Source organism: Neopsephotus bourkii, unplaced genomic scaffold (assembly GCF_033783945.1).
Source record: "Neopsephotus bourkii isolate Nb327-2 ecotype Australia unplaced genomic scaffold, CSIRO-AGI_Nbou_v1 NB_1615, whole genome shotgun sequence".
NCBI classification, from domain to species: Eukaryota; Metazoa; Chordata; class Aves; order Psittaciformes; family Psittacidae; genus Neopsephotus; species Neopsephotus bourkii.
The window spans coordinates 5414301-5440469 of NW_026902090.1; the positions used below are offsets into that span (position 1 = coordinate 5414301).

General features: G+C 38.2%; 1 protein-coding gene across 5 annotated transcripts in view; it reads left to right on the forward strand.

The window, feature by feature from the left end:
* SHOC2 (SHOC2 leucine rich repeat scaffold protein) overlaps window positions 1-26126 on the forward strand; it is a 70665-nt gene extending 44539 nt beyond the window's left edge. For 4 of the 5 annotated variants that reach the window (XM_061372679.1, XM_061372681.1, XM_061372678.1 and 1 more), the window contains 6 exons: window positions 11903-12033; window positions 15345-15533; window positions 16845-16967; window positions 19048-19185; window positions 19682-19799; window positions 21553-26126. In XM_061372679.1, coding sequence (XP_061228663.1) covers window positions 11903-12033; window positions 15345-15533; window positions 16845-16967; window positions 19048-19185; window positions 19682-19799; window positions 21553-21761 — 908 coding nt within the window. In that variant the 3' untranslated portion in view covers window positions 21762-26126. The remainder of the gene's footprint in view (window positions 1-11902; window positions 12034-15344; window positions 15534-16844; window positions 16968-19047; window positions 19186-19681; window positions 19800-21552) is intronic. The other variant, XR_009728349.1, reaches the window with a different exon arrangement.
* The last annotated feature ends 43 nt before the right edge of the window (window positions 26127-26169 follow it).

The following is a 26169-nucleotide window of genomic DNA, read 5'->3' on the forward strand; positions in this document are numbered from 1 at the left end:
TCCAGCTTTTCTTCTAGCAGTAAATTGTTGAGTGTGGAGTTACTGGGGTTTTTTGTTCAGAAAGTTTGACTTGAGCAGCATTTACATTGATGAAGTATCCACTGGAGCTAAACTTCCTTCCTGGATTAATGGTATTTTTAAACTCTGGAGATCCCACTCCATCTGGAATTTGCATCTAACCTACACAGTTCGTAAGCACAGCCTTTATTTTTGTAGCTAATTTGTAAATCTGATTGAAAGTTGTTTTGCATAAAACTCATGTGTAGTTTACACGTCGTATTTAGAAGTGAGTTCTTTGGATAAACTGCCAATTTTGGGAAAATTTCTCTAAGCAAGTGTGAGATTTCCCTTGACAGGGCTTACAGATCACTATTGTTGATTCTTGTGCAGAATAGTAGGACAATTTACTAAGTTGTTTAGTGACTGGTAGTCACTGAGCTGCTCAGAGGACCACAGAATTCTCAGTTACAAAATGCTGCAACACTGTGCTTACAGGGAAAGGTCTTTGGGTACGAGAGGCACAAAGTTACTCAGGCAGTTAAGTCGTTTGTGATAGGAAATTGCTGACTATGCAGTCAAGGTAGTTTGGACTCATCTATTTCTTCAGAAAGTTATTGTAAGCTTAGGTGGTTTCTATTGAGTCAGGTTCATACCTGGTTGGACCGGATTTCTGCCATTTTCTTTGTTTTGTTTTTCTATTGCATTGTCTTTATAGTGTTTTGAAGTTACTTATTTTAAAATGCACATAGCTGTGTCTTCACATGGTTATCTGAGCTGAATATCAATGCTATATACCACACCAAACCACCAAAGGCAGATGAATAATGGTAAGAGACAATGGTGCGCCTTTGTGTCTTAATCTTACACTAGTTCAGTTTTCACTCCAGTGGAAAATACCTGTTGTTTGTATCGACTGGGGTGTAGCAGCTGAGCATGTCTGCTTAGAGAAGAACTTAAAATCAGAAATTGGTATTTGTGCTACAGATACTTCAGTGAATACTGAAGGGAAAAGTTTTAAACTCCAGCTTAAATGATAATGATCAGCCTACATTTATGCATGTTACAGAAAAGGCAGCCGTAGCCAGTTCAGCAACATTGGCTTTATTTCTTAGTCATCACAGTTTTGGTTCAACATGAAAGCAAGTTGTGGCTTGATTTTTAGATTACAGCTTGCTTTGTGGTTAGGATTGTTCAACAAGAGACGTTGAGTACTGAGAAGAGCCCAGCGAGTAAATGGCGTGTGGCCACCTGGTGTGTGTCACTTGGTGGCTGCAGGATGGCGTCTCCAGCCTCTCCATCTCTCTTTCCAGTTTGTGTCTCTTCCCTACTCATGGTTGTCTACCTGGTGTCTGGCACAACTGGCTTTTCTTTCAACACGTGCATGCTGCCAGGTTTCAGTATGCTAATATAAAAGTGCTGTTAATGCTTCCCTGGTTCAGTCAAACTGGGGCGGGGGTTGCAAGCTGGGTACAAAAAAGACCAAGTGCATTTGCTCGTTATAAATATTTAATGTACTGTGAGCCTCTTGTTATGGAGCAGACTTTCCATTACTGCCAGGTCTGTCCCCTCCTCCCCATGGACACTCTTCTGATGGAGGCCTCTTTTTTTTCTTGAAGGATGTTTTTGTCAAGCTGCTTTGAAAACCAAACAGCCCCCTTCATTTTCTGTTTCTCCCACCCCTCAAAAAAGACTCCCATTCCCCCCCAGAAAACCCAAAGACAGAAGAAACCCCACCCCCAAAAAAACCCACTTGAAAACTGCGTCTTAAATTCACTGCTGGACTATCTAACCAAGTTTTGGGTTTACCACAGGAAGATTTCTGAATCTACCAATTAAAAATAAGGAAAAAATCATGGTTTCTAACTTAGCAGTACTGTACTGAAACGTGCTGCAGCTATGAGGAAGGGATGTTGGAGGGTGACATGCAGGGGAGTGGCAGGGAAGGGATTATGCATCAGCAGTGATTACAGAGAGGTAGCAGAGCCAATATAGCCACTCTGTAAAAATACAAAGTTCTTGTTTCATCTAACACTGTATAAGCATGCTTTCATACAGTAACAAATGTCGATTTTAGATATTAGTTGTCAGGAAGTGACCTAATGTCTTGCTTTATAGATATATGGCTTAATACATTCATATCTGTATTTCTGTTGATTGAAAATTGTAAAGTACTTTGTATATTAGATCACTTCCCGTAAGAAAAATGAGCTTTGTGGAACAGCTTAGCACATTCCAAGAGTCTTAAGTCTCAAACCAAGATCATAGTGGGATCTTAGCTACTTGGTGTTTTAGTTGCAGATTCCCCTCCACACACGGTGGGATTTTTTTTTTGGGAGGGAGCATTATGATCTACTTTTATATGCACAATGTCTTATCTCTGTATACTTAGTTGGCACACTAATACTTCCAAAAGGGATATATATATTTCCAAAAGGATATCAAAATCAATAATTAGACTTTTGAGACAGAGAGAAAGCAAATTTTGGGTGGAGTAAAGTGTTTCTTTGGATTACAAGCTAGTTTAGACATTTTCATGCTGCAAATACCACGTTGTGAATGTTCCCTCTTTGAACTTTTAATTTTAGAATTCTGTACAAATGTGTTCACAATTTCTTGTTTAAAAGCACAGAAACACTTATTTGAGAAAGTAATTCAACAGGAGCAGAATAACAGCTTTAAAAAAAGCAGATTCTTCATCTGGTTTGTAATTTTCTACTTTTGTGTGTGTACATGTGCAGTTTGCGTATAGTCAAATGTGCCATATTCATGGACATTTAAGGCAGCAGACATTTTAATAAGAAAAAGAATAGTCAGTTGTAAATGTTCCAAAATGATGCTTTAAAAGCACAAAAAATCCTGTCACTGGACACACTTTACAGTGTCTGACATGGCAATGTTCCTAAGAGATGGTTAGGAAAATGAGAGGCATATTGAAAGCCCTGTGCTCTCCTCCTGCCCTTTGCTGTAGCACATTAGCTCAGAAGCTGAAATCACCACTCTCATGAAAGCAAATATTATCTGGAATAGCTTTGCCATTTTTGCTAGTTGAAACTGTGCTACAGGCTGGGCTTCTAACCCGTTTAGTCCCAGTGTGCCTCTGAGAGCACTGCTGTGCTTTTAAAGCATATAATTGATATCAAAACCATGAAAGCATGGTGACCAGAACTGGCCATAGATAATTGGCTCAGCTGAGGTTGTACAAATTGTGGTTGAGAGCTTTAAGTCCCTGGAAGTCCTAGGAAAGATGTTTCTGTAGAAAAGTGGAACTACTTTTAAATGATGTTCTAAGTTTAGCAGGCTTAGCGAAAACTGGAGAAGTCTTAACTCTGAGATGTTTGACAAATAGTCCTGATGAGACCCAGCAGAGCACCTGCAGCTCTCTCTGTGCTCAGGGGTGATGTTCATGTGTGACTGATAGGTTTGATGTTAGTAATTACTCATCATTCTGATGAGGCAAAGTGCATAGACTCCTGCTCCAGCTTTGATAGCTGTATTCATATTCTTAACGGTTAAGCACATGACTAGTGCTTTGGTCTGTGAGCATTCATTGCTTTACAGGATCAAACTCATTTCATAAGCTCGCATTGGGAGATCTGGTCAGTGTTCAGTGCTTTTTCTGAAGCTTTGTTCTTGGGCTGTGCTGTTAATGAAACATTTTTTCATTAGATTCTGCTAGTATTGGGCAATTGCAATAGGCTCAGCATTTATCTGGTGGAAAGCAGTTGCTCCAACTTTCATTCTCATGTCTGGGTTATTATAAGCCTTTGCTAGTTCTCATGGTGGTCTCATAAAGGGAGTGAAGCTTCCGGTTCTTGTTGGCTTCAATTCTAGCCTTAGTAAATGTACAGCAGTGAAATTGGCTAGAAAATAGTGAGTGGCCAGAGATGGTAAATGGGAAGTGACTGCTCACTGCCTCCTCCATCGGCAGAAAGGGCAGGATGAAGCATAGCTGTGAGGGCTTGAACTCAAAGCAGTGAAAAGCAGACTGTAGGAACACTTGGGTCTTGGTGTTTGCACAGGTTGCTGTAGATACTAAAAGCTCACAGGGCAATGTGACCGTTATGCAGAAGAAAAATCTATCAGTTACTTCTAAATTAAGGAATTCACTGAGACACACACAGTAGAATCTTCCCATGGCTTTTGGGAAAGTTTCAGGCTGTGCTTTACCCTTTTCTTAGGTTCTTCTTGTGGTATCTGCTGTTGGGCATTATTTTCGAGGGAGAAGATAAATAGGTGGATCTCTGGTCTGCACAAAGTAATTGTCACATTCCTTAATTAGCTGAAATTATAAATGTATATTCATATGTTTTATATTATTATATAGTAGGGTAGACTTAGAAAAAAATGAAATACGTCTATTAGGAAAGGATAATGCTTTTTCTGCAGTGCCAGTTTGGTATAAAATGTTCTTACAATGTGATTTACATTTGCATGAATCTTTAATTTCAGAGAAGGGTTTTAAATAAGCAATTGAAAAGGCAAATAAGACAACCAGTGAAAAATTAAATGAAATAAATTGTCGTTGCTTTGTGTTATTGTATGAAGTATGAATTGAGTAAAATGCAGCACTTTAATTGATAGCCCCAAATACGTCCCAGCTGTTGCTTTTGACTGTGTTGCAATGTGAAGTGTTTTTGTATTTTTGTATTATTTTCAGCTAATTAGAACTTCCCTTTTTGTTTTACCAAATCTTCATTGCAAGCCCAATATTATTAAATACATATGTACTGTGTTTCTTTACAAGATAGACTTCTGTTGACTCATTCAGTCAGAGTTTATGGATTTGATGTATATTACAGAAATATAATTCATTTTGGTTGGAATTCTGGTAAGTCTAGGATGGGCACAATTTATTTTAGTGAATGTGCATACACAGTAATTAGATGTGGAGGCCAATATGTACAGATACATTATAACTGCAGCTCAGCCTTTTCAGAATTATTGCTGTACTGCAGAAAGAAAAAGCCCATAATCTTACTTTCTTTATATAAGGAGCAGGCATGAGGGAAGAGTGATTCAAAGGAACACATCAGAATCAAGACAAGCAGGTCTATTAGGTACATGCATTTTGATGAACGCATATTAAATGAAGCTGAATTTTCATAGCTTAGTTTCAGAAACATGTCAGTAAGAGGTTTTGTGTTCTCTAGCCTTATGCAGGTGTTGTGTGTGGTGCGTGTCAGATACTTGAGCCTCTGTCACTCAAGTTTTTCCAGTATCTTGCATGTATCTTTCCCACGTAGGCAGTCAGCAGTGATTATGGTCTTGAATCAGAGTTGAAAAATAAATAACTGCTAACATGATTATGCTTTAGTCTTAATCTCGAAATGATGATGGAAAACCTGCCTTTGGTTGGTACTGTTAGACTGAAAATAGAGAGGAATCACTTTGTTATCTTCAAATAGCATTTAAACCAGTAAGGGTGATAGAGTTTAATTTTAAATGAATGTTAAATAGCTTTCTAATAGATAAGGTCTTTATGAGAGGTCCTAGACTTTGTGTAAGGAGGATAATGTACTTTGAGCAGGACAAAAAATTACAGGCTCTACTGACCCTTGTGAGTCTGAATCTAGCTCCTATGCTGGCCTGGTGTATCAGGAGGTACTTACTGGTGGCTGAAAGAAAATGAAACTAAAAATCACTTCATTCTTAAACCAATAAAATCCAGAGTTTGGAAGTGAAACTTTGTGCTGTATTCAGTTATACCTTTGGAAATACAATTGTTTCATGCTTTGGACTTGGTAGTTGGTAGCAAAGTTCAGGAGGGATTCGTTTATCTTCTGCAGTTTTCCTGAGTGTTTGCCTTCCCACACCCATCATCTTTCTGTCCCCATTCCCAGTTTTCCAAAACATCAGCTTTTAGCCAGAGTGTATTAAACATTAGGGATGTTTCAGCCTTGCAGGCTGTGTAAAGGATTTGACCTCTCTCAGGTGACTGGTGATGTGCATTTACATTCATACGAATGTATAGACTTCGGTTTAGGAAAGAGTTGCCCCCAGATCAGATGAATAATGACTGTGAGATTTTGGTCTGCTTTCTCTGCAACATGCTCACTGAGATCACCTTCAGGATGTCTTGCTGGACCAGTCACTTCCTGCTATCACAGTGCTGGCCATTAGCAGACATCATCTTAGCTTGTGGAATGCAGCTGAAGATTAAACCTGCTTATCTGAAACCTTCCGTTTTACTCTACGGCTATCAAGGGGAATGGTTTGCGTTCTGATAAGAGGTTAAACAGGTCAATGGGTCTTTTCACCTAAAAATCTGTGAAACTGTTCAACAGTTGTCATGGAATATGGCCAACATCTGGAAAAACCTAGTATATAGTAAGTGCAAAGTGTAATACGAGTGCCTTCTGACTTACAGCTAGTTTAGGCTGCCAGCACTGTTGAAATATTCGAAGCAGTGTTTAATTCTATCCATAGCTGCCCATCTCTGGCTTGTCTAGTCTCTTCTATACAATTTTAAGCTCTTTCAAGGCTGTTAGGTTCCACCTGCTTTGTAGCATCCTCATTGAAGCTCTTTTGGCTTCTTCTTCCATACTGTCATCTGTGTTATTCTCACTATGAGATTAATGCAGTGTGGTGTATTAAGCTTAATTCATGTATGTTCTTTTAAAAGTCACATCAAGGTTTTGGGCTTTTTTCAAATCTTCAAAGTAATTTTGGATGTGCCTATTGCTTCCCATTTGTTAGAACTGACACCTGGTACCTTTTGTATGCAAACTAGCATTTTTGTCTGTCTTAGAAGATCGGTCCCGTTGTGATTTAAGCGCACTGTGCTCTGTGAGGTAATGTATGGTCATGTAAAACATGTTCTTGAATAGGTGGTTACTCATTGTGCAAAGTTTAGTCAAATCAATAGCTAAGACTATTTATAGAAGTTAGATGATCAGAAATACTTAATAGTACCCTGTTGTTGCAAGTTCTTGCAAGTATCTGTTGCATGGTGAAGTTAATGCATACTTTTGATTACAACCTTACGAGGTTTTCATGTGCACAGTCCTTATAAATCCAACTTGTGTTTTTAACATTATATGCAGGAGAGTTTTCTCTGTTGAACAGATTTTTAAATGGATCTGATGCTTTTGGCTTATTTAGGAGGAAGCAACTGCTCCTGGTAGCAAACTTGCTTGATGAACTAAGTGCTATAAAACAGACTGATTATTCCATCTTTTAGTAATGATGCAGTAACATTTCACACGAAGTAAATGACCCTTCATGTAAGGATAGGGAGTTTGAAGAATTATCTTTTAACTGAGGGACGGAAAGCAAAAAGTGTGGTAGATCTCGGAAGAAAGGAGCACTTGGCACTCCCTTTAGAATGCACTGAATTAGGAATTTAGATTTATTTATATTATTATCTATATTATTTATTTATATTATTCAACATTCCAATTCCTTTTTCTCTTGATTTTGAAATATTCAAGAAAGAGATGTATTGCTCCTACTTTGAGAACCACTTCAGGTGGGCTTTCTAGAAAGTATGTTTTTGTAGGCATGGTTTCCTGCTTTATTTCCAGTCTTCCCTTTGTTTGGGATTGGCAAACACCTCTTTTTTTCTTTGACTAATATTTTTGAGGTACCTTTAATAAAGAATTTAATTTAAACCATCTGTTTAGAGTCCCTCTTATAGCAAGCGAGTTTAATTTAATGTTTCTGGATTTGCATGCTTCCAAGTATTTTTAATTCATTTCTGTGCAAATTAAACAGCTAACCCTGAGAGAGACATGCAGTCACTCCAGTGAAGTGATTATGAATTCTGTGCTTGCGTTTCTTCAAACCTGAGAGCTGGGCAAAGGGGAGCATCGATACATTTGCTGGTGAGAAAATGGACCTGAAACAAGGTGGTTCATCCCCAGGAGTGACTGCTCATGCCAAAAGTTGAACTAAAACAATTTTTCAGTAACTTTCTTAGGCCTAGCATAAGTTTAGGGCTTAGTCAGGCTTTAGTATTTTTAGAAGTACCAATGGATGGGGTAGTTGAGTTTACAAGGTTTTTTCCAGTGGACTCCCTAAGAAAACAAGTTGGAAGGGGTTGTGCTTGCTGCCTTTCCTGCTAGTAGCTGCTTTTCAGTTGTGGTTATCAAACTGTCATGTTCATGAGCATTTAGTGCTGCATTTTCTGAGTGACTCAACCTGCAAGGGGCTGATTTTAGTACTGCTGAGGTACAGTTTCAGTGACAAAAGTACAAGTGCAGATGATCCTGATGACTTTGGCGATCAGTTATTACCTTCCTCTCCTTATTTCTTAGACTTGACCTGACAGCACGTCAGTGAAGTACCTAATGTGGTGCCATCTCAGAAACCAGTAGCTGAACTGGAGAAGAAAGAGATGAGTGCAGGCACTGTAAAGTGTGATTGGGAGTGATACTCCCAATATGAGTATCAGCTGGGACGCTGTAAATAGGATCACTTTTGATTATGCAGTGTATCAGGTGTGCTATTTAGCAACTTGTAACGGTTCCTGTTACAAACTGGAGTTTTATCGCTCCCTAGTCAGAGAGCCAGTGAGGAGGCAGGAGCATGTTAACCAGCTGCTGGGTGGCTGGCCCAGGGACCATGAGGCAAATGAAGCCTGGTAAACCATGAGGGAGGTCTTAGAGCAGCCTTTTTACAAGGGCATGAAGGGATAGCTCATGGGGGAATGGCTTTAAACTGAGAGAGGGAAGATCCAGGTTAGACATAAGGAAGAAGCTCTTCCCTGTGAGGGTGCTGAGGCGCTGGCACAGGGTGCCCAGAGAAGCTGTGGCTGCGCCATCCCTGGCAGTGTTCAAGGCCAGGTTGGACAGGGATTGAAGCAATCTGGTCTTGTGGAAGGTGTCCCTGCCTGTGGCCGGGGGTTGGAACTGGATGAGCTTTAATGTCCCTTCCAACCCAAACCATTCTGTGATTCTATGGGATATTAACATCATTGTGCTGAGCAGTCCTTTTTTTTTTTTTTTTTTTTTTTAAGAAAAAGAGAAAGGAGGTAAGTTTTAACATGCTGAGCAGAGGGAAGAGCTCCAAGGGTCATCCTTAGATGATAATTTTGTGAGGAGGAGACTCAAGATCTGTCTTTTCCAGCATGTGAAGATAAAAGCTGATAAGGGCTTCTCACCCTGATGTGTTCACAAGTTCACAGTGAGGTGTGAATATGAACTCTGATGAGGATGAAAAGGTGTCTGAGTCTTTTTGACAGAAGACTAAATGGCAATAAATCTGCTATAAATAAGCTCTGGCTTGAAATGAGAAGGCAGCCCATACTGCCTGTATCAGCTGGGTTCAGGAGCAGTGGGAGAGGTGCTACTGATAAAGCTCCAGCTGCAATCTTGCTGCTTTTGTTCTCAGGAATAATTGTATTTAGTGCTGTGGTGTGTAAAAGAGTCATAGAGAATGTGTGGTACACACAGGATGTCTCTTCTGTTATGCTTGTGCATGCTTTTCCTATGGAGGAGAAAGATAACAAGGAGAGAAACAGTGATGAAGTTCTATTGAGAAATGCTATTTATGATAAAACAACAGTACCGGGAGCTGCCTCCTTTCTGATAATGCCATGAGGATAGCCAGTGTGTGTCATTAGCTCCTGGAAAATTATGGTACAGTTTGACTCTCTCTAATGGCTGCCTTGTTTCATTTCTCTAAAATGCCACATTGCTGGTAGGAAGAAAGCCATATACATACAACCTGTGCTCACAATCTGGGAACTGGCACAGCGACGTTGTATTGCTAAGCAACAGTTGGCATCATGCTGTCTGCTAGAGCCGTTCCCTGTGCGTCCTCTTTGCCTGAAAAATCCATGCTGACATCTAGCTCAAGGTTTAAGTAGTGAAAAGAAGGGTAGACTGATATTCTGTGTACAGTTTGTTTTGTTAGTAAAGCACTAAATAACAGTTCAGAGAAACGCAGTCAGGATGTACTCTGTTCTCCTAGAATGGTGGTTCCTAGTGGTCTTGGTGCCTTGCAATAGGATGTCTTATCCTGGGAAGTGAGGCCAGTTTCCCATAGAGCCAGCAGTGCCAGATCTCACCAAACATGACATGAAATAGCTGTCTTATGTATAAATGTGCATCTTTATACTAGTGGATTGTAGGATCAAAATAGGGCTTAATGAACTCTCCTTAGTGTGCATATGCACTGTAGGATTTAACCTCAAAAGATTAAGAGCAATGTTGATAGCCCTGGCTTTTAAATGCCTTTTTGTTGTTAAGGGAAGACTTTCTTTGCCATTTTTGCAACGGGTAATTGTGTACTTGCTCAGAAGGAAAGCACTTGCAAATATAAATGAAAATCCCAGTGGGAGATACTGCTAGTTAAGCAACTCTGGGAGGCTACCTGCTGGTTTAACTTTTGTTTAGTTATTCGTGATACTAAGTGAAATATGTCCCTGTGCTTGTTAGCTAAGTATCAGACATGCACTGAAAATTCATCTTTTATTTCTTGATTTGTAAGACCTGGATCATTTTATGGTCTGTATCAGAGTTTTTTGTTTGTCTGTTTTGTGCAGCATTTTGCTTGTTTGTGGTTGGGGTTTGCTGTTTGGTTGGTGTTTTACTTTCACTCTCTTGTGAATCTCTTACTTTAGTAGCTACAGAGAATCATACAGCAGTCCCAGTTACCAGTTTTTCCTAGCTGTGTTCCCAGATACTCAGAGATGTCGAGTAATTTTTACAGTATATTTTGAAAAGCTCTCTCTGTATATTTTGACCAAGTTCAGGAAGGAATTATTTTGCCACATCTCTTGTCGAGACTTTTCCTCTGTCTGCCAGATCCCGCTGTAGCATTTGTATTAATTTGCATTCTCCGTTTCTTTTTATTTTGTTTCATCCTTGGCTTCCAAGCAAATACTTCATACACTACTTTCGCTTCTTCCTTTGCTGTGTTCCAGTAACCTTTGTATGAGTACCTCTGCACAGACATTAATACAACCCTCTTTTAGTGAGTAGACTGTACCATATTAAGCTCCTTTCATATTTTTAAATTATATCTGATTATTCTTGCTACCATTTGTTGAATCTGATATTTCTTTTCCAGTGTGTCCTTCTGGTACTTCAGTTTGAAGAACAAATGTGTTGTGCCAGGAGTGGTTGTAAAAATCAGTGCAAAATAGCAAACGTTTTGCAAGGAACTGATTGTGTGAATCTGTTCAAAGCTCCACTGGTGCAACGTACACACGTGCACAGCCACGTTTTCCTATCATAGGGGTGAGCCAGAAGACAAAGCACTGTTGTTATTTGCATTTATTTGCCAGTTTTCAGTGAAATTCAACATCCGATGGCCAGCAGGAGGGTCTAAATGCCCCAGCACTGTGTAGTTCAAAGACATCCTTAAGCAGTTGACTTTGGTCTCTAGTACTTGCTAGATGGTAAAGGTTGGAGCTAAAGGCAGCTTCAGATGGGAAGTTTTCAAGTTGCAAGTTTCCTTCTCCCTTCTCCCCCCCCCCATCAGTTTTTAGAGACTTTGTTGCTTTTGGAGGATGGTAAAACGTTTTTCCCCCCCTGTAGAGAAAGTGTTTTGCCAGGACCAGAGCTGTGTGATGTATGCCCAAGTTCTGGTAATGTGAGTCATGGCATTGAATGATGGGATCTGTAATTTTAAAAAGTCACACTGGGGACATCTGGAAAATTATATAGAGTTTTTTCTTGGTAGAAAGCTCAGGATAGAAGGACTTCTGCAATAGGACATAAGTCTTGCTTGCTTACCATATTATACATAACTTATGAAGAATATTTAATGTGCACAATCTACTCTGCATGGCTGACTTGAGCATTGGAAAGCAGTGCAATATGTTATCTTCTGGGTTGATAGCTGCATTTCACCATGTGAAAAGTTGTGTGAGACAACAGAAGATTCAGAAGTCAAACCTTGTTCTGTGCCTTTGTGTTAATCTAATGATATATTAATACCTGTTTCCTACCTATAGGAAATCTGTCCAGTCTAAGTCGTCTTGGCCTGAGGTACAATAGGCTGTCAGCAATTCCGAAGTCTTTAGCAAAGTGCAGTGAACTTGATGAACTGAACCTGGAGAATAACAACATCTCTACTTTACCAGAGGTGAGAATTAGAGGGAGTGGACTGGGGAGGGAAGGTTGTTGTAAGGTGTTGGTGTTCTGTAGAGGGGTTGGAGCATGTGAAATGATTCTGTTTCATGGAGGTGGGGAAAAAGTAGGAAAATTAAAAATGGGATATCTTTTTCTCCATCTAATCGAGCCAGGAATGACCTTTAAGAGGGTGTCACAACTACCTGGCCTCAGCATTCTCATTTTAATGTGGAAAGTGTGCTGTTGATAACCAGTATGATATCATCTGTCAACTCAGTGACAAATCTTCCATCAGTTACAAGAAATAAGAATTTTCATCTTTTTTTCTCTTTCCAGTGACTCTGTGAGGATAATGGGAGAAAGGGAAAGAGAAATCTGTTCTTTTGCTTTGCTTTTCATAACTACTACACTTGACTGTCTTAGCTCAGTCTCTCTTGCTTCAGGCTTAGTGTGGGATCAAGGATAAATGTCCATAGTTAGAAGTTCTGGAGCCACCTTGTCAGTCTCTTCAGTTAACACATTCCCTGTTTTGATGGCTCTGGGGTGAAGAGGCAGAAGGTCCTAGTCCCCAGTGCATATCTGTGCAGTTTTGTGTATTCCTTCTCTAGAGTTGTCTGAACCATGCCTCTGCAGACTCCAGTTCTACAGTCCTGGGTAGCTAGTTGGTGACAGGCCAATTTTTAAATACAGCTTTGATGTCTGCGCACTTGGAAACTATTTAAACTGCTGGATCATACCTTTAAACCTTTTTGTTTTCTGAATTTCTTGAGACTATCAGGGCAGCAGAGTGCGAGATGCTCAGCTGCATACTGTATACTGCTGGTGCTAGTAAACATTTAGAGAAAAATGTTTGACTTGAAGCATTAGTGCCTGGGAAGAATTGCTCTGATGACAGGAAAAAAAACCCTGATGTGATTTATTACTATACTGCATATTTTTTTCCATTGCTTTAGAGTCTTTTGAGATGAAGATTTCAGGCCACAACATAGAGTTTATATTCTGTTCTGTTTTAAAGGTGGTCCAGACAGCTTTTCTAAGGTGTCATCCCCACCTGCCCAAGTGGTATAAATAGTGTGAGTTAAAATGATATCTAAAGAGGTATAGAGGAAATTACAGATAGAAGGGAAAAAAAATGTATTTGGAGTTAAGCAAAGTACTTGTAGTATTAAAATGCAGTAAGTACTTTCTTTCAGATAAATTTCTGAACTCAGCAGTGACAGACTGAAAACACAGAATTTAATAAACATTTAGGTTAAACTATCATTTAGGAAAATGCTGCAGAGTGAAAGCCACAAGGCTGCTTTACGATGAGAGCTAAAGCTAGCCCACCCCACCTAGACATACTGTAAAAGCAGCTATGGTATAATTACAGAAAGCTAATGTGAGGGACGATTACTTGCTTTAGATGTGTTCAGTCATAATACAAAACTCTGTGACTGCGCTGCCTTCTTCACGTGTGTTTGCCAACAGTATGTTAACACTTAAGCTGCTACCTTTCAGAAGTGTATAGTTTATACTGTAATCTGTTTAAACATTCTGTGCTATAACACAAAGAACTATATTTGTAGAAGAAACTTCTGAATTTAAAAACACAGCTGAAGCTGCTGACACAATGCCTAATAAATATTTTATCTTAAAAGGACGGGCTGGGAGAAGGCAGCGCTGCCACAGCTCTCAGAGATAGAAGAGCATTGTTCTCTTTGTACTGCCAAAGCTCTCTTGCTTTCCTTCAAATGTGTTTAATTACTCTAGGCTATTAGAGTGTATTAGCTAACATATTTTTAATATTATTTGTATGGAAGCAGACTTCAAAAGTGGCTTTTTGAAATGCCAAGATCCATTTGAAGCAATAAAGTGTGTTTGTAATAGAGCTCAGGGACTGCCTAACCCTAGGACAAAGAGTATCTGTTAATTAAAGTATAGCTAGAAGCTGTATTTCCTAATCAAAGATTATACTAGTTAATGATTAGGTTAGATTAATACTGATTTGAAGATCTATTATTTTATCTTCGGGGGGAAAAATTGCTTCACTGAAATTTACTACAATGCCCCCAGATTTGTATGTCAGTGCTTGAAGTTTTAGCCATGATATGTAGACAAGTCACCATTTGATCCTGATTTATTTACAGTGATGTTAATGAACTATTTAGAAAAGTAGCCAAAGCTTTCCTGGTGAAACAAAACAGCCATGTTCTTAAAGCTTTTACAGTGAATACAGCACTGAAATTACAATCCAAAAATACTGACATTAGGAATATGGTTGGAATCATCATCTTGTTACCGCACATTTCTGATTGCAGATGTTGCATTATTTATGGTGTGTAATGCCATGCATAAACCTCCAATTTCTGTAATACTTAAGCAACTAGGACTGAGTTCAAGTTAGCATAGTAATAAGCAAAGGTGACACTTCAGCAGTAATTTAGATCTTATTATTCATTTCCACAGTTCCAGCAACGTGCTTGGCACGTACCTACCAGGTAAATTCTGAGGTAGTGATGCTGAGATTTTAGAATCTAATCAGATTGCATAGTGAAATGAGACAATATTCAATGGGCAACCATTGCTATACAGTTTAACTCTGGCCTTCTTGCTTTTTGTTTCTGAAGAAGGTGATGGGGAGAAAGATGGAGCAATAACTATTTAGGAATGTTTTGAAAACAGGGAAAAACCTTGGAATTTCCATATCCTTCCTTTCTATTCTTTTTCTCTGACCTGTCCCATTATCTGAAACTGTTACAGCCTAAAAAGAAGCAAAGCTTCTACCAGATGTGATCACAATACAGATTTTCAGTTAAATTATCAAAGCTTTGTACTGGAAGTATCAAATGTGTGTTTGAAAAACAGTGCATGCAGTTGATGCTTCTTTGGACCCCACTCTCAGCTGTGAGCAGGCATCAAACCTGAAGGGGATGCAGTTGGGTGGTGTTAGCCAAAGCCAGGACTGCTGCTGAGGATGGACATGTTGCTGACAGTGCTCTTCAGAGCTGCCCAAGATTTAGCAATGTGTCATTAAAAAAATCCTTTTGGAGGCGAAATGAGTTACAAAACCTCCTAAACTTGTGCTTCTAAATGTGAGATGCTTGCTTTTTGGCAGTATGTAAAAAGAAAGGGGGAAATAAGGTAATGCTGATTCCTGTGATCAGAGGTTGTTCCTGATGGAGGTTTTATCAAATTTAACACTGGTTTGTGTGTTGCAACATGTACTTAGGGGATGGACTTAAGGGTGGGGGGGCAACATTTCTAACTAAACCCATGAGGGGAAAAAAGATGTATTCAGATAAATCTGTTCTATGTTCCTGGGTGGTTTTCTTCTCTCTACAGGGTCTTTTATCCAGCCTTGTCAAACTGACTAGTTTAACACTGGCCAGGAACTGCTTCCAGTCCTATCCCGTGGGTGGCCCGTCCCAGTTCTCCACAATCTACTCTCTCAATATGGAGCACAACCGCATCAATAAAATCCCTTTTGGAATTTTCTCTAGAGCTAAAGTATTAAGTAAGCTGAACATGAAGGTGAGGCACAGAAACATGCTACTGTGTGTAAAATCAATGAGGAGCACTGTTTGCTGCCCCATGAATTCTGGCAAACTTAATGATACGAGGAATGAATTTATCACACTGAAGTGGACTTGCTGCTGTCACTTATAGAAACAAATCTGTATTGGCTTAAAATGTACTACCAAAATGTTACTATTTTGTCTTTGTTTTAGTTAAAGCTTTTGTCACATTTGCTCAAGTTTGAACAATGGAAGTAAGAAAGTTGGTTGCAGAGCTCTTGAATAATCGTGGGATATGAGCATGTAGAATAGCTTATTTCTTACACCCCCTTCTACTGTTACAGTTTAGATTATAAACAAAATTATGTAAAAAGTCTTTTTTGAATATATTCTTTCAAAACCAAAGCTTGGAGACTTTTGGCAGTAGCTGTAGAGCACAGTAAAAGAACCTTTAAGTCTGTGCTATGTACACTTAGAGTGAAGAGAACTATGAAAAGGGGTGATGTTTTTCTATGGGTGGGTTAGTTTCAAGTTAAAAAAGAGTTATTTAAATTAAAGAAAATCATGTTTGTGCAGTAGCTTAGCTCAGCTACTGGTTTAGAATATCTTTTGATAGAAATGGATTCTTAATTTGCATTAAGAGCATGTTTTATCACGTACCTGTTTGTAAGTTTGCATGTTTACCAGGGCTTTGTATGACCTGGGTGTGTTTAGATTTTGTGGTGTTTGCTCTAGATCAAAATTTATAGCAGCATTTTGAGCAGTTAGGTGTTCAGGTTCAGTTCAGATGCTTTTACTTGTTTGTCTTTTGGGGCTGGGTTTTTTTGTTTGGTTTTCATTTGTGTGTTTGGTTTGTTTTGGGTTGGGTTTTTTGGCTTTCTTGCTTGTTTCAGGGTTTTCTTTGTTTAGTAAACTCCATATATTTTTAGGATTCCAGCATTGCTGATAGCATCTTTGAAAGTTATGGTGAATTTTATTTTCCTTTTTTCCTCCCACTCTCCATTGTATGCAGCAAAGAAAGGACAAAAAAAAATGTTTTAACTACTGTGATGCATGGAATCTTGAGAATTATGTACTTCTAGTTTCTCTACTTCAGTTCATTTTGGTATTGACAGAGTCAGTCAGGTTACTCTAGGTTGGGGCTGCTTATTATTTATTATGTTTGGAGGAATTAAATATTTGGACAATTAGCAACATTTTATTATTTTGATTTAATTATCAACTGTTTTGTTATGAAGCATTTTATAAGCAGTTTGTTTAATAACTCGGATGCTTTGCCAACTTCTTGCAAGTGTGGACCCTAAATGTTTGCTATGTTAAATCACAGGACAATCAGCTGACCTCTCTCCCCTTGGACTTCGGGACTTGGACTAGTATGGTAGAATTGAACTTAGCAACTAATCAGCTCACAAAAATCCCTGAGGATGTATCTGGGCTTGTTTCTCTTGAGGTGAGAAGAGAATACATGAAAAGCTGAGTGAATCTCTGCAAATAGGGGTTCTCTGCGTCAGTATTACTTTTGGGTCAAATGAAGCCAAATAAATATATGTCTGCTGTTTAATTAGATGTGTTGCATCTGTTTATGGTTATTATAACAGCTTTTTGAATGTTGTTCTGTAGGCTCTAGGTTCGTGTCTGTGCACAAAGGGCTAAGTATATATATATATTCCTAACAATGTAGAAAGTTACTGTTGCAAAAGCAACAGCTCTGAACTCAGTTTGATTCCTGGAGAGACCATCATGGAAACAGCAGGGATCAGAAAAACTTAATGAAATGGTCTACAGCCAGAGGGGACTTGGACGTAGAGGGGACTTGAATGTAGCACCGTGATCTTGTAGGTAGCTGTGTGGGAATACTCAGCATTTGAGGGTTAAGAACTCATAGGTTGAAACCATGAGCTAAACTTGTATTCCCTAGTCCTGTTTCACAAGGAATCATAAGCAGAGACAAACCTAATTGCCTTGGAGGGACATAAAGATAGATGTTGAGGCAGTTGAGGGGACTTCATAGACTCTGTGAGTTGCTGGGAAAAATCTGTTCAAGTACAATAGCAAATGGCATGTTTGAAACTGCAAATTCCCAGTGTGACTGCTGCTCTGAATAATTAAGAATTCTTGTCGTTTGGGACAAAAATTATATGGCAGAGTAATAGCTATTTAGTGGCCCAGTTCCCTTTGAGTTAAGGCTGTGATTGATGTGACTGGGAGGTCAGTAACCTCTAACAACTGGGTTTGCTGGTGGTCTGCCGGCTGCTGAAGCTGGAGAGCTGCATGGACTGCAGGCCCGTTAGCACTGTTTTTCTCTGTAATTAAAGAATTGAATACAAAGAACTATTTGGGCACTGTTTACACAAAAGTGAAGGTTCCCACAGCAGTGCAAAGTCAGCTGCATTGCACATAGGTAATATTTTCTGTTCCTGCCTTTGTTTCTTGATACGCGATTAAAACATTACTGTTCTTATCATTCTGTGTATATCACAGTGCATAAAGGAAGGCCACCAACATACTGCTTGTGCTAGTGCTAAGACTTTCACTTTATTCATTTTGATTTTCACTTCAGTTTCAGCCTTGCTTTCTCTTCTGTTCATGCCTTTGGTGTTTCCATGTTACACAAAGCTAGTGAGAATTGGGATTGGTACAAGCCAGGCATTTGCAACCTTGGTTGGCTTAGCAGGGAGTTTTGTGTCTAGGGTGAGGGTTCACACTGGGTGCTCTTTCACACCCTTGTGTTTCAATGTACCTTGTTAAATAACTAGGTAATAGCATTGTTTAATCAGAAATTAATTACCTTACTACTCACTATGTTGTCACAAGGCTTGATTAGTTCTAAGGACTGCAAGACTTCTCTAGAGGAAAAAGGGTATGCTAGTGTAACTCCTGTTAATCTGCTTGTTACAAAATACATGTTTCTTGAGCCTAGGGTATTTATAATTCAAACTAGAAAGGAGGAGAAAAACAAGATGATAACACTGTATTAGGGGCAGGTGTGTAATAGGAGACCATTTTGGAAAGCCAGTGGCTGCTTACGCAGTGTTCTACTTCTGTGCTCTGATCTATGTGTTTGCTTGCTGCTGCTCCTCCTAACCAAAGGGACACAGGGAGAAGAGGAAGTATTACGCTTTTTAAGGAGAACTTGGCAAGCACAGCAAATAATGTAAAACATGATTATGAGATAGTTAGAAGGAAGCATAATAAAATAATGGGGAAGTCCAGGAAGAAATTGTTTTTCTTTGGTCATTTGAAGAAATAAGCTGGTCTTTGGGTTTGCTCTGCATTTATTATGTAAAATAGTATTTGAAAGAATTCTCTCATAAATCTATGTATTTGTATCATTGAAGACTTTAAAAAAAAAAGATGCTAATCACCAAATTGATCTATTTAATCTTTTCAGTTTGCTTCCATAATTTGCATGTAGGCTAATTTTGGACTTAATTACTTGAAAATATAAAAAGATCCTCTCTTAACTTGTTACCTACTTCTGCCTTGCTGAAACCCTGTATTTGGTTGTTTGGAATCTCTTTTTTTTTTAGGTTCTTATCTTGTCAAACAATCTCCTAAAGAAACTTCCCCATGGAATTGGAAATCTACGGAAACTCCGAGAGTTAGATCTAGAAGAAAACAAACTGGAATCCTTGCCAAATGAAATAGCTTACCTCAAGGATCTGCAGGTGAAACAATAATTGGCCAAGATAAACATCTTGCATCCTTTATTTGCACCACGCTGATTTGATTGCAGCTAGTTGGATGGGGAAAGCTGTTTGTGACTGGACAGAGAACCAAAAGTTAAGATTCTTGTGCAACTTTGTCCACAGTCTGTCCACAAATAATTCTTCCCTAGATTTATCAGTTAATACTGAACAAATTTTGGAGTTGAACTCTTTGAAACTGTTTAACTGTTGTACCATGAGTACAATACTACCATAGGGGTACCCTCTGATTTCAGCTGTGTTTGTGAAAGCTTTTATATTTAGGCAGGTGTTTTACTATATACTATTTTAGTTTTACGTTCAGTGGTGCTTAATAGAAGTCTGAAATGTTGGTGAAGGGTGGAGATTTTTTTGCTCAAATGCTAAAGAGTAGAACCTATCAAGTTTTCAGTCATATTGCTGTCATTTGAAGCAAAAGTCATTAAGTTAATTTTTAAACATGTGTTTTTTCCCTTAGAAATTGGTTCTGACTAATAATCAGTTGACCACCCTTCCCAGAGGTATCGGTCACCTTACCAATCTGACGCACCTTGGGCTTGGAGAGAATCTTCTCACACACCTTCCTGAGGAAATTGGTAAGTTCCCTTTTAATGGTTTTATACAGAATGCCTGAGCCAAAGCACTTACTGACACGAGATGGGCATCTACTGTTCTGTCAGTAGAAGCCACAACATCCATTTCAAACTCCTAGATATACATAACCCGATGTGAAGCATGTGCCACAGGAAGAGCAGTGTAGCGTATGATCTTTATCTTGCTGGACTGCAGTGAAATGCATGGCCTAGCTTTTTTCGGTTGAGCACAAATGAACTTGGAATTGTGAGATCCCTTTTCTCCAAGTTCTCCCACAGTATGTGTATTACCAATCACTCAACTTCATAAAGGTTTTCTTGGAAAGAGAAAGGAAACACATTGGTAATAATACCCTAATTCAATGGTGTAGACAGAAACCTTGTGTAAGGTGTAGACAGCTGAAGTAAATATTTCTGCCAATAGTCTTTCTGCACACACTGCTATTTATAGACCATAATACTGTTTTTCACCTTGATGGGGTAAAGTGAAGAGGAGGAAATCTACTGAAATAAAAGGAGAAATAGGATTCTTGTCTACTTCAGACATCTAGAGTAAGTGGAATTCGGAGCATCTGAAACTGAGAGCCCTTGTTTCCTCTGTAGTTGGTTCCTGGCATGTAGGTCCAGAGTATGAGTCCGAGCCCTTAACATCTTAAAGTTACAGCATATTATGGAGATAAAAAGGATGGGACAAGCTACACAAAGCACACTGGTCAGAAACAGTGATGTGCAGATGGGGCGGTGGGGCATAGTTTGTTTCTCCCAGCATCTTTAGTGAAGAGCCATTACAGCTGCTGCACATCTTGTATGTGCCTCAGTGAGAGAAGAGCCTAAAGGAATCCAAATCTGGAGATTTGTAATTTAGTTTAGATGTGACTGCTTCATCTATCGTGCTATCAGCTATTTCTTATTATCTCTTTGGTAACCTTTCTTTTTTGTTGGTTTTCTATGCCTTAAGCCCGAGCTACTTCTTTGTCTTGTGAAAGATTAGGTACTCTTTTAAGTTATAAGAGATCTTTGTGGTACATAAGATTGGAAAATGGGGAATGTTTTGAGAAGGACTTGTATGTTTGGAGTATGTTTTAAAGACATGGATTATTTTTTATATTTGATGCTTGTGGAGCAATGGAAGTTTTACAAAACAAGAAATTTCTCTGTTTGCCAGCTTCTGGTTAATCTGTATTGCAGTGCCTGCATTAGAGGCAATTGTAAAACTTGGATTCAGTTAAAAAAATCAGAGGTTTGTTCCATTTAATAAATTCACTGCTGTGCAGAGATTTCACCTGCTTTCTTCCTGTGACACATTACAGTTACAGCTTCAGGTCCTTAATATATGGGTTTTAATTACATAAAAGCTATGACAGCTATTTGAAAAGGGATAATTGATACTGCATGGTATAAAGATTTTCTAGGCCCTTCTAACTAGATAGCTATTCAATGTCACCTGCAATTGCAGAGCACTTGGCTGAACAGTTAAGGTGAAGTCCCTCTCAGTTCTCTAGTTCTATGTAGTCTCAATTCAGTTGTTAACTAAAGGAGATGTCATAATGGGAATTTTTACAGGGAAAGTAAAGCAAATTGGCTCTTGCTTAGGTACCAGGGAACAAAAAACTTGCTGTGCTTGAAAACAGTTTGCGTTAATTACTGACTTAAGATTGTAGATAGTAAAAAATCTTCAAGAGGACTTAGAGCTTCTGTTTAGAGGTCATAAACTGCATGAATCAAAACCTACTTCGTATTATTTTATTTTAACCAGGTACACTGGAGAATCTGGAAGAACTGTATTTGAACGACAACCCCAATCTGCACAGCCTTCCCTTTGAGCTGGCTCTTTGCAGCAAACTGTCAATAATGAGTATTGAGAACTGCCCGCTCAGCCACCTTCCACCTCAGATTGTTGCAGGAGGACCCTCCTTCATCATTCAGTTCCTCAAAATGCAGGGACCATATCGTGCCATGGTCTGACGCTAATCGGATTGTCCAATACACTGTACAAATACAAACTGCATTAATGTTGTAATTGTCTGTATATGTATATATAATATAATATATATGGTTTATATTATATTATATATATGTATAAATATATAAATAATATAAAAAGGCAAATTTAAGACTGCATTATGTGTTTCTGCTAATAGAGGAATCATAGCCATTTAGATTTTTTTTTTTTATCCTGTACAAATGCTTGTCTAAGTTTTCTTTGCTGAATTTGATGGAAGTTGTCTGAATAATCTGGAAATGCCAGTTCATTTAAAGCAATTGCCAATGAGCTCCGAGTTTAAATTTAAGGGACAAAAATAGTTTTGCTTAGATTTACTTTCAGTTAAGAGAAATGTATAACCTTTATATAATGAACTCTTCTGTTTTCCTCCATCCTTTTTTTTTTGTGTCAAAACCTGCAAGGGTTATTGTGCCCTGAGGTTGGGATTTTCTTTTAACTTATTTTGAGATTTGAAGCAAATGGTGTTTTTATATTGTTTACAGTCAGAGTAAATCACTGGATTTTGTTTTATTCTGATTTGCTCTGTTTTAATCAATCATATCGAGAATTTATATGCCTCTGCTGATGAATTTTTATCAACCGGTTTGTATGCTAAACCCCTGTGCTCATCAGAACAACTGGCAGGTGGAAAGGATGCAGTCAAAACAAAAGAAAAAGAAAAAAAAAAAGCTTGAATTCCTTTTAAGTCTTGCTTCCCTGAGTTATCAGTTGCAGGCATAACATATCTGAACTGAGCCTTTTGCGGTTGGTCTTTTCTAGCACAAGTAAACCTTTTCAGATTGGTAAAAACGTGGAGTATACTCAGTGAAGAGCGGTTTTCATTTTGTGAAGTAACAAGTCCATGAGGTCTAACAGTACAGTTAAGTGGCAAGGAAATGATATATATGTACATTTTTATTACAATGTTGAGTCATAAACTACAACAGGCAATTTTAAGGATTCCTTATAGTCCTTGTACAATAAATGAATGTGTCTTACTTTTAAACACTGCAATATATGTAAGTTTTAAGGTTGGTTAACAATGTACTATGGTTTTATATCTTGACTTGCCTTGTACCTCCTTCCATTATGGAACTTCTGTGTCCAAGCACAATATCTTCACACTGTGCTGTTTTGCTGCTGAACTAAATGCACTTTTCCCCACAGCTGGGGCACTTGCTTCAAAATATTCAGTTCAGTATCTTGATTATTCTTTTTTAACTTCATCCTATCTGTTTCAGTATTAAAACGATCTATTAAAAAAGAGGCACCTTTTTCATTTGTGCTTAGGTGTTGGTAGCTCAAGCGAAGCACTGTAAGTAGTAGACATTCAGCTTTATCATGACTTCTTTGGTTGTTCAAAAGGCAGAAGATGCTTCAGGATGATTCACACTGTTGTTGCACTCATAGGGCCGATTGTCCTATTTCAGGAGGGTAGGAACTCAAGGCGGTTGCATTCCACGGTTACTCAAGAACTGTCCAGTTTATACTCATTGGAATTGCTGCTGGGGTAGTGTGATTTAGAGGACTGTATCTTTTGAACAAAGTCAAATCAAGCAATGCCATGGGAAATCTGTTTCATGTGCTTAGGGAATATTGTTTCTGGCTTTCAGGCATGCTTACTTAGACGTATTGCCTTGATCTGTTTGCATTCTGTTTTGTTGTACATCTTTTCATTAACAAGGAGTAAGTTTAAATGGAAGGCAGGTGGAGATATAAAACCTTAGAGGGCTTAAACATGCTGTAAAACTATTGTAGGTGTCACTGGATTTTACTAAGTAATGTTCTGTTCTCTCTCACACACTCTCTTTTCCCCACCTCCCCTATTTTTTTACATCTACTGTAGCTTTTCAGTTTAGACTCTATAAAAGGCTAGTTCCTTACAGTTCTGCCTGGAGTTAATCTTTCTCAGCATTAAGGTGTTAAAATTATGAAGATGCTGAAATGCTTAGTATCAAGACTGTAATCTAACTTCTGAATATACTGCTAAATCCATATTTGTGCCCTCAGGTCCCTAGGGGAAACTGGTTTGATTGATATAGTTCCTCAAAACAAAAGTGGCGACCCCTTGTGTTTTCAGATGTCTTGGTCTCATTCCCTGTCTGCACCTCAATCCCATATATTATGAGTTGATGGGATTGAATTTGTTTAGTTTGTAAATATGTTGATTATTCACCTTGTTAAGGTACATGGTAAATGACTGTATGATCGGAGCTGACCCTCTCTCACATAAATTCTTGTGGAGAAGTTGGTTACCAAAATAGTGCTCGTTACACTCGCTTAAAAACAAACCGTTCTTTTCATCAGACTTGTAGGAATAAATCTATGTTTTAAGTCATTACTATATTAAAAACAGGCTAGGTTTTCAAACACCTTTGTACTAGTATGGTCGTTGCAATGCCAGATAACCCTGAGCCCTGTTTTAGGAGTTTAATTTTATACATTCTGAGGTGAATGCTTATTTTTTTAGCATCTCAAGAGAGATTCCAATAAAAGCAGTGTGCAAGAAGTTCTGGTACAGGAGAAATCAACTCAGAAGGATTTGAGAAGTTCTTTAAAATTATCCAAAAGTTTAAGTATAAATGTGTAGCAGAGATTCAGAATAGATGCATATAAATCCATATAAGTACATACATGGATTTATATCCGAATCTAAACACAGATAAACCCAGCTCCTTTGATCATTCAGAAGAATCTTACATCCTGACACAACAGACTGAGCATTTCCCAGGATGCTGGATAGTTAACTGGTACAGTTTCTAAGTTGTATTTAATGCCTGATGACATTTCAGGTGGGCACACCTTGCTAGCTTATACACCTGTAAGAATTTTGTTTGGCCTAATCACTTAAAGTATGAATGGAAAGAACTTTATCCTCACAAGTGTACGTATGTATACATACAGATATACATGTATATGTGTATCTGTATGTATAAAAGCACAGACAAGGTGGAGAAATTATCTCTGTATCTATTTGAAAGCAACTTTGAAAACAAGATGGACAAAGAAGCAGGTGATTCCCAGGTACTTGTATTAAATATGTATCCCACTTGCTATACTAAGGGTAATAATTTGGAGGCTTATTGCAATTTTGACAATCTTTGGATGAAAATCATGATCTAGATTGCTTGTCTGTAGATAAAATACCAGTTTTGTATGTGCCTGTGCCTATGTACATAAGAATATGTACATATACACATGCTCTGTAAAGACACTATTCTGCCTTGATTTAACAAGCTAAATTACTGTACTATAGGGTATATAGTATTATGAGAGCATGGTAAAGTGTAAAGCAGATCAGGGATTTGTTAAATAATGAAAAGAATAATTAGCATTGTGACTCCTGTTGGTCACATATTTTATTTAAATTTACTAAATGGAAAGGCATTTGGTAATTCAAGTTCATCACCAAAGTTGTCTAATATAAATGCCGTGGAAATGCTGACTGTGGGGTTGGGTTACAGTTGTGTAATTGGTACTTTTCCATTTGCCAGATGCTATTGGAAACTTCTAAATTCATACACCTATTTTAGAAAGATTCTTGGGTTGTCAAATATTTGCTTCATTACCTCTCTCAGATTTAGGTTTTCTCTGCTGTTTTGCCCATCTCTTGCTATTGTTGTGTGAGAAAGTGCATGTTCAGACTTCTTGAAGGTCGTGTTTGCTCATGTACATGAGTTAGTAAATTAGTACTCTGTCTAGCTGGTTAGTGCTTAAATCCATTGTGTCACCTGGAATTTAAGTATCATCTTTAATCCTGGAAGTCTGAAAAACATCTTTTCTTTAACAAAAAGAAAAATTTGAGAGGCTATTTTTTTCTTTTTTTCTTCTTTTTTTTTAACCCCAAATTAAATGTCTCGATCAGTACAAACCAGTCTTTATATCTGGATGCTATTAGGAATTTAGTCTAAAAATAGTCAGTATCACACCCTGGTTGTATCGAATCAGCAAGCCAGAATAGCTTCTAATTAGAAGTGTGCAGTTGGCAGTAATTTGCACAATGCAAACTTCAAGGCACGATAAGGACAATTACAAACAACCTATGGACAAAATATTTACAAATGGTTTTTGTTTTTTATGTTAGCAAAGATCAGAAAATTATGTTTATTATTCTGATGTTTAGGTCTTAACCAGGACTGCACAGGACTTTGGCTGTGGAAAAATACCAGACCACACTAATTTTGTGGTTAAAAGCTAAACAAGAGTGTAAACAGTCTACAAAAATGTACTTTTAATCTGAACTATTGTAATGTTGATTGTTATGTCTATATAAAAGATTGCCTTGCTTTTTTATAAGAGTCATTCTGTATCGATGCATTCATTATAAATAGTATATTTGTAAATAAGCTGCCACTGAGTCTTTTGGAAGTTTTCTAGTATTTCTAGCGT